At 43.9% G+C, this 9,426-nt stretch overlaps 1 protein-coding gene across 1 annotated transcript in view; it reads left to right on the forward strand.

Moving 5' to 3' along the window:
* LOC147616181 (uncharacterized) overlaps positions 1–8,274 on the forward strand; it is a 72,569-nt gene extending 64,295 nt beyond the window's left edge. The window contains exons 8-10 of the mRNA XM_086778823.1: positions 7,437–7,560; positions 7,879–7,931; positions 8,123–8,274. Coding sequence (XP_086634949.1) covers positions 7,437–7,560; positions 7,879–7,931; positions 8,123–8,194 — 249 coding nt within the window. The 3' untranslated portion in view covers positions 8,195–8,274. The remainder of the gene's footprint in view (positions 1–7,436; positions 7,561–7,878; positions 7,932–8,122) is intronic.
* The last annotated feature ends 1,152 nt before the right edge of the window (positions 8,275–9,426 follow it).

Here is a 9,426-nt window from a genome sequence, read left to right on the forward strand (position 1 = left end):
GCTGAGCCATCTGGTCACTAGGACCGCTCAGTCTTCCCTCAAGGCCATTTGGTCATGACTGCCCGAGAGTTCATCAATAGTCATTTGGGCCATCTGGTCACATTGACCGCCCGACTATGAAATCCAATACAATCATTTGGGCTATTTGGTCGCAATGACCGTCCGACTTCTGGCATCGTTGCCTCCCATATACAAATCTTGCTCCTTGGATGAGTTCCAGAACTATTGGTTAGCAGAGACTATGGATAGGATGTGTTCCATGTTCATTTGTTGGAGGTTATTAGATGTGATGTGTTCCCAGTTCTACGTGGAGTTTCGAGCCAAGGAGATTTTCTTTTGCTCTTTACAGTGGCATTATGTTTTCTGAAGAAAACAAGTTGACATGTGCATTTTCCGAGGTGTACTCAGTACTTGTCATGCTGAGGTGTTCATGGTCGCACCTTCGTCATCAGTTTTCTTTTGACATTTTTTTGCACACTTCAAGATGCAGAGGGGGTGTTAAAATAATGCATGTTCAATATGCTATCGTGGAGGTCTTGTCGGCCTGTTTCTACAGGCTGACCTGGTTCATACACAAGTATGTAAGAGTTGCTCTCTTTTATTCATTCAATCATCCAATAGTGCCCTATTTGCTAGCTCTTGTACTCTGTAACCTCAAGCTAATAAATGTCTTGTTCTTGCTTGCAATCTTTCTCTCTCTCATGTTTATTTGCTTTCGGTTGTGCACACTCTTTCAGCAACAACAATGGTTTGCCATAAATAATCTCTAAAGGAGCTTTGCCTATCGAAGAATGAACAATGTTGTTATAGGCAAACTCAACCAATGGCAAGTACTTCTCCCATTGATCCTTTGCTTCGAGAGCATAACACTTTACCATATCCAAAATAGTGAGGTTGGCAATCTCACTTTGCTCGTCTATTTGAGGATGATAAGCCGAAGAAAAATTCAGTGCTCTCCAAAAGAAACTGGTAGTCTGAGGATCTCTATCCCCTACAATGGATTTGGGTAATCCATGATGGTTGAAAATATGTTGAATAAACAATCTTGCCATATGATCAGCATGGATGGTCTTCTTCACTGGAATAAAGTGGGCTTGCTTACTGAACCTGTCAATAATAGTCCATATTCCATTATTCCCAAATCCTGACTTTGGCAATCCAAAGATAAAGTCCATAGCAATACTTTCCCATGGAATATTGGGAATTGGCAAAGGTTGTAACAATCATGCGGGTTTTTGTAGATCAAACTTGACCTTCTGACAAACCAAACATTCTTGAACATATTGCTTAATATCCCTTCTCATGCTAGGCCAAAAGAAATAACTTTCCAAGGCTTGAGTTGTTGTCATGATACCTCTATGTTCCATATAAGGTGGGGCATAGCATTCTTCCATTACTTTTGGTCTCAATTCCTTGGTCACACATAAATGGGTTTGCATCATAAGAAACCCTTTCTTCATGACATAAAAAGTCACCAAGTCTCCATTCTGCAACGTGTCCGAAATGTCCTTGAAATCTTCATCTGTAGCATAAAAGATCTTTCATCACAATGAAGTCCAAATGATATCCCATGGAAATTGCATGGATCATGGGTCTTCGAGATAGAGCATCTGCTGCTTTGTTGTCTTTCCCATAAATATGCATAATCTAAAAATGAAACTGGGCCAAATAGCTAGCCCATCTTATATGCTTTTCTGATATCTTAGGTTGAGACATAAAATATCTAAGAATTTGATGATCTGTCTTGATAACAAACACAACACCCATAAGATAGTGCTTCCAAATCTTCAAGGCATGAATGATAGCCATCAATTCTTTTTCGTATGTGGGTGTAGTCTTTTTGGCTCCTTGAAGTCTTTGACTCTTATAGGCCACGGCATGGCCTTCTTGGTTCAAGATTGCTCCAATGCAATCTCTTGAAGCATCACACTCTAGCACGAATGGCTTCGACAAATCTGGAATAATCAAAACTGGTCCTTTGCTAGCATAAAATTTTAGTGCTTCAAAGGATTCCTTTTCAGCTTTGGCCCACCGAAATCCCACGGCTTTCTTTGTCAAATCGTGTTGTGGACTTGCTCTACCACAACAAACCACTTGATGGACTTCCTGTAGTAAGAGCATAAGCCAAGGAAACTTTGAACTGCATGCACACTAGCCAACTCTGGCCATTCCACAATAGCCTTGACCTTTTCTAGGTCCATTCCTGATCCCTTCCTTGGACACTATATGGCCCAAGTAGTGAATCTCTAACAAAAAGAACTCACTCTTCTTGCCATTCACATACAATTTGTGCTTCCGCAATTCCTGAAATACCATATCCTAGTGCTTCCGATGCTCTTTTTCGTTCTTTGAATGCACAATAATGTCATCAAAGAAAGTAGCTCCAAACTTTCTATGTGCTCAAAATATTCTTTGCATCATTTTATTGAAGGTAGCTGGGGCATGGCATTGGTAAGACTAAAAGGCATCACCAAATACTCATAGAGTTCAAAGGTAGCCCTGAATGCTGTCTTGTGAATATCCTCTGGAACAATCCTGACTTGATGGTATTCACTCTTCAAGTCAATCCTGCTGAAAATAGTGGCTGCATCTAATCTATCCAGGATATCACCAATCCTAGGAATAGGAAACCTGTTCTTTACAATGATCTTGTTAAGAGCTCTGTAGTCAATACACATGTCAAGAACCATCCTTTTTTTGAACCAATAAGACTGGGGAGCAAAAAGGTGATGAGCTAGGTCGAATCAAATCCTTTTCCAAAAGCTTGGTCACTTGCTTCATAATCTCCTCTTGTTGAGCATGACTCACTCGATAAGGAGGTCTGTTAGGAGGTGAACTTCTTGGCATGATGTCAATCTTATGATCTTGCGGTCTCTTTGGAGGTAGCTCTCCTGGAAGAGTATTTGCAAAACAATCCTCATACTTCTTTAGAAAATCTTTCCTTTCATGATCAAGAGTTGAGAGTGATCATCACCCTCAGATTCCTTTGAATCTCTTACATATATCAAGTACGAGGACATAGATTGCTTTAGGAACTTGTACATGACTAATGAGTGGAATGGAATTTCCCTCAACTCCTACATCAAAAGTTACATTCTTGCCTTTAAAAGGAAACCTATTCTTATTTCCAGCCCACCAAATCAATGGCCGGATCTATCTTCTTATGCCAAGGCATACCCAAAATTACATCACAATGTCCAACTTCGCTAACCACAAAGTTCTCATGATCCACATAGTCTCCAATCTGTAAGCGAAGCTTTCCCAAAATAGGAGTCACCCCGACTGACATTCCTTCAAAAGCAGCAGTTGCTGTAATAGGAGTTCCGAACCTATCTGGAGGGAGGTTCATGGCTTCAACCACTCGTGGATGTAGTGGTGGGTAGCACCACTATTGAAGTGGATAAGTACTAGTTGGTTTACCACTTTGCCCCAAGCTTTGAAGAGTTCTCTTCTCTGGTGGAGTATCATCTTGATGTTGAAGTTCTTTAGGTAATGCATTACTTTGGGGCGGTTTGGCTTCTTGGTTTCGTTTATGAGGACACTTTACAGCCATGTGTCCTTTCTCTCCACATTGGAAACATTTACCTTCTTTGACATAATCCTCAAGTTGCTTGCGGGATAGCTTCTTTTGGTACAATGGGGGTTTATCCTCATTTTTGTTCTTCTTTTCTTGTGGCTCATTCCTTGCTTGAGATCCCCCTTTGAACTTGTTGTTTTGGGACGAGTCTCGGTTCTCATTCTTTGATTTGCCCACCATCCAAGGCATATATAGAGCTTTGGCTTGCGAGGCTTTGTGTTGGGCTTCTTCCAAGGTGTTAGGTCCCATCATATAGACTGCTTGATAAAGCTTTGGTTGCAATCCATTGACAAACTTTCGCATTTCCATCAATGGTGGTATAGGAGTATATGAGGTAAACTTCAATGATATGGCGAAAAGTTATTAAGATATGTTGCCACACTTTCTCTCACCTTTTGCTTTACCTCATCCCATTTCTTTTGTACATCTACCTTGAAGGTTGCGGGAAGGAACTTCTTGTTGAACATGGTTTTGAAATCAGCCCATGAGGTAGGCTCGGTTCCTTCTTGGACCACCTTTAGCTACCAATTCAAGGCGGCATCTTTCAAGTGCATACGGACCGTGGAGAGATTGGACTTTTCGGAGAAGTTCTCTCCTCCAAAGGCGAGCGTCAAACTGTTTGATGAAGGATAGAGCTTTCGGAGTGTCCTGCTTTTCATAAAAGGTATCAAACTTTACGCTTTTCTCTCTTGGCTTGAAGTCCGCTTTGCTAGTTGAAGGCTCCTTTGCCTTCTTCTCTTTTGTTAAGTTAGAAGAGGCTTCATCTGATAGAGTGAGTCTAGGGGTAGCTTCCCTCTGTCCTCCATGAGTGACGGATCGGGTGGCTTTGGGTTCTCCTCTAAAGGTAACCCCTTTACCTCGTAAGTATGCTTTAGCGGCTTCCACACGTTTGGCTTCGGTGGTCTGGTCTTTGATAAAGTCTTCAAAGAACATCTGAGTTCTTTTGTAGTCTTCTTCCTTCTTGGCTCTCCAAGCTAGGAACTCTTCTTCTTGAAGATACTTTTTGAACTTTTGAAAGTCTCGATATTCAGCTGATGTCATGACTACGTTCTCATGAGAGATAGATTGGCGGCCTTGGATCTCTTCTGGATGCTCTGGGTTGTCTTCATAGTTGTTCCCTTCTTAAGCATTGGTCTCCCTCAACCCTCGACACGGTTCTGTCACCCCAGAAAAGTTTTCTTCAAGAGAAAACTTGCTCTGATACCACTGTAAGCCCAATGGAGTGTGTAGATGCAACTACGTGTACGAGAAATAAAGATAGAGAGAGAGAAGGGGGAGAGAGAGATGGGAATAGTGGTTTCACAGAGTTACCATGCTAAGTGGGGAACAGGCCCCGCCCCCCCTTCAGGAATTTATTTCAGGAACAATCCACGGGCTTTTCCAAGCCAGGACCAATACACAAATGAATACAATATCAAATAAAAGTGTCAAGATCGAGTCGAGTCGATGTCGAGGCACAAGATAACCGATGCCGAGCTCACCACGAGGATGACCCACAAGAGACTTACACCGGGCTAGTACCAATATCCAATGTCGAAACGAAGTATGATACTCACAAATTCCCACAAGAGCTTTGTACTCAATAGGAGCCTTAGAAAAATCAAGCACCCAAGGTAGTGATGTTGATAGAGGAGGCTGCACCCAAAACAGCTCATGTCTCTTCTTTACAAAAGTGTCTCAACAGATGATGTTGGCGACTGATATGTTGAGTGGCACAGGCGCTGCTGTAGTGGCAGCGCTGCTTCTGTACAGAGCAGAAGCAGCAAAACAGGTGGCGTAGGCGCTGCAGGGCAAAGGCAGGTGCTGCAGCAGGCAGATATATGTGAGGCAGTACTATGCTCTTCAGGGAGGTGCTAGTTGCAGCCAAGGCGGGGGGGGCTAGTTACACAAAGCAGCGTTGCTGCAATGCAGGTGGTGGCGGCTGGAGACAGGAGCGGTGCTATTGGGGTGGCACAGCCAGGTGAACAGAGCGCTGCAAGGGCGGCGCAGCCAGGCAAAACAGAGGCGGAGCAGGGCACTTCTGGGCAAAGGCGCACAGAACAGTGTCGGTGGCTAAGTACACAGAGCAGAGGCGTAGGGTGGGGCGCCGGCTGAGGAGGGCGTTGCTGGGCGGAGCGCCGGTGGTAGCTTCCCAAGGTGGCGGCGGTGTATGGCTGTAGGAGCAGCGCACAAAAAAGGATAACGATGATGTTCTTGCTTTTCCCAAGGGAGATCTCCACACGTACTTCTTCTATGAACCTCCAAGAGGGTGCATGCTTCTTTATATACTTGAAGGGGTGCGTGCTTTTGCCACGCTTTGCTTTTGCTTTTACCACTTGGCTTTTGTTTTATTTTCTTGCTTTTGCTTTGCCTCCTTGCTTTTGTTTTAATAATAGTCAAAGTTCTTGATTTATGCTTTTAGAATCTTCAAGGCCTTGCTTTTTGGCCCTGGAGCAGCTTTTTGCAAAAGTGGCTTTTAGCTTTTTGATTCACTTCGATGCCCTCTTTCCAATGGTGCCCTCAGCTTTTTGGTCAACAAAATTTGACTTTTGCTTTTTCTTGCTTTTTGGCCAAGACGGGTGCTTTTTCCAATTTCAACTTTAGGAACCGTGTTTCCATGAGTCCATCATGCTGTCCATGTGTCCGGGCATGAGTTCTATCATGTGAAAAGAGCATGGAGGACCAAATAGTTACAAACTCTGACACATTGGTCCCATGCACCAAAAGTGAGGGCTTGTGACAGCCCCCTCTCCCGCCGATAAGCCTTCTCTGGCTGGAAGCACATGGGGGAAAACTTTTTGTATAAGAAGCTGACCATCTAGGTCCTCCTTGGCTTTTGCAGCCTTGGGGACACTAGAAGTATCAGAGTCATCATCTTGTATATGATCATTGCTCTTCTTTGAAAACTTGGTCCAAGCCTGGGCTGCACCTTTGATCTTGCAATCCTTGGCCAAATGACCCTGCTTTCCACAAGAGTAGCAGCAACACTATCCTATCTGTTGCACTGTAGCAAGTGCCCGATCCTATCCACGAGGAGGGAACCTTACCTGCCCTTGAGAAACAAGGACAGATTCCTCCTCCAAGAGGAAACCCATATCCACGGCAATAGCAGACCTTTGCAAGCAAGTCTTTGTGCCACTGATGATCTCAGCACTCCAACACTTCTCCAACGGAATGAGGTACGAGGATTAATCAGCCCCCTCTCAAAACTGAGAGAGAAAGGGGCTCGACAGCAGCAAACAGTCCAGAAAAACGCACCGGAAAGCATCCTCCGGAAGGGGAAAGAAGCTGGGGAAGAAGAGGATCTATCAAAGCCACTTATCTGGCCACACCATACGCAAACACATCACCCTCCACTGCTGTCCTGGTTGTAAAACAGCCCACACTCCTTGCAAAAGCTTCTGCAAATGCTTAGGAAAGAAAAATGCAGCACCTCCAACACAGCACCTTTGCACCCAGCAGGAGAAAACGCAAGGGGCAGGAGCACGGCAGAAAGAAGACGTGGATGAAGGAGAGGCACAGGAGAAAAAAATGCAGGCTCAGGGCTGCTGTTGCGCACAAGGGAGGGGACAAGCAGAAGAGGCATGAAGTTGACAAAGGGGGTGAAAGATGCCACTGCCACAAATGATTAAAATAAAAGGAGAAGAAGAGGGGGGGGGATGTGATGCATGGCACTTAAAAGGGCATTTAATAAGTTCCTTGACAATCTTGGAATTCTTGGTCATATCTAGATTGCTTGTAAATGTTAACTTCTGAATAAGCAATTCCATTAATTTGTTCAATTCCTTGGACATAATTTCTGAACATGGTTATCTTAAAGGTTTGCTTAATAGCTGTGGCCCCCTTTTGAAGTGTTTGATTGGGTTTTTACTTTTTAAAGGTCGAGGATCAAAGTTCTCTTCACAGGCAAGCCAGAGCTGCAGAACTTCGACAGTCTACAAGGCAAGAGATGTTGAAATTATTAGGTGATGACAAAGATCAAGATTATCCTATTTATATGCAAGGTAAGGTGGACTTTGATTTTTGGATGCCTAATGTAAACTGTGCGTACGTATGCACATACATCATGAATGCATACATAGTATAACATAACATACAAGTAACACATGCATACATGCACACATGCACACACATACACATACTTTCTTGTTGCGAGCATGTGCACTTTTCGTTCACCTTGTTAAAAGTGTTGGTTTTTTCCAAGGATTTATTGGGGCCTTCTTGCTTCATCTTCCAAGGATGTTAATGCTTCAGGTTACACAAGTATTTTTGCACATTAAAAGGCTCAATCAAAAGCTTACAGAGTATGCTTGTGTGAACAGGTCCAAATTTATGCACTCTTTGCACTGTTCTAGTGGACATTGATGCTAGAAAGGTGACAATCTATGGTGGAAATCCAAGCTTTGAAAGTATCAAATTGCATTTGCCTTTGATTTGACTCTTATTTGGTCTCGTGATACTTTTCAATGGTTATGTTCATAGCATTTTCTGTGTGCCCATAGCATGACCCCCTTCGGGAGATTCCATTTTTTGAAATGAAGTTTTTAATTCCCTTATCATGTGCAGGGCTGGTCTTCTCCTCTGCGAAAAGATGCCTTCTCTGCAGGGATAATAACTAACTTGAGTACTTTACAATAGAAGCTGAAAGTGGCTGACTACAAAAGCTGAATATAAGGGTGGCATGAAACTAATGCACATGGCTTTGTAAGTGAAGACTTATAAATGTCCATGTAGCATTGCTCCTTGTCTGCTCCTTGGCCTTCGCAATAAGGTCCTCTGGTCATAAGCAGACTGTGCTGCATCCTAATATCTTCGTACGTTTGTGGCTACCTTCCGATGCGAGTCCTTGATATCCAGCTGGGGTGGGGGCTCAAGTGTATGCCATCATGAAATATCCTAGAACTGGTTGGTAGGCCAAGGCAAGGAGGATCACAATAACTGCAGGGCTATAATGATCGGGCATAGTATGGCCAAGATCTATGGGGCGGTTCTTAAGGATATAATCAGATCTATGACAGAGTAACTGGGTCACAGGGCAGTTGGTCAAGGTTACAGGAGAAATTTCTCCACATTGGCCATATGTTCTCTCTATGAGCTCTCATAGAGGAAGCACGATCACGATGGAAGCATGTGTATTGCTGCTTTGTGGATTTCTGCAAAGCTTTTGATTTGGTCCCTCGATCCTGGTTTTTTGGATGCTTGCAAGAGCTCCAATTACCACATGATGCGATTTGGGGTGTGATGTCACTATATGAGGCAGTAACGGGTCAAATGCGTGCACTTGGCAGTCTCTCTCGAGATATATAGCACTATTGGGGTTAACCAAGGCTGTCCACTCTCACTGAAAGTTTTTGGGCTATATATTGATGACGTCCTTATCGACAGATTTGGAGGTAGAGGATCACCTTTGGCCTGAACAGTGGTGCCCATATTGCTATACACCGATGACATTTTCCTCATCTCAGATTTAGAGGAGGGATTCCAAAAACACTTGGATGCTCTGGACACATTCTGCAGGGAGAGGGACCTTACGATCAATTCGGGCGAAACAAAAGTGATGGTATTTAACACTAACCGCCCGGCCACCTCACGGTTATCCTTCCTATTAAGAGGGGCACGAGTGGAGATTGTGCCAAGATACATATACCTTGGAGTCACATTTACAAGCCCCGTGTTTAGTATGACTAGTGCTGCCGTTGACAGGCATGAGGGCATGCCTCCGTGGCTCGTTTGAAGAGATAGTGCTTTTAGGCACATTTTCACGAACCCGGCACTAAGTGGTTGGCTCTTTGACACCTTAGTGCACCCAGCAGCTATATGTATGGAGGATGCACTTCTCCGCTGGCTGGCTGCTCTAGGAGGAGAAGGCT

This window comes from Cibotium barometz, chromosome 39 (genome assembly GCF_041138505.1).
Source record: "Cibotium barometz isolate CiBa-2024 chromosome 39, ASM4113850v1, whole genome shotgun sequence".
Taxonomy (NCBI): Eukaryota; Viridiplantae; Streptophyta; class Polypodiopsida; order Cyatheales; family Cibotiaceae; genus Cibotium; species Cibotium barometz.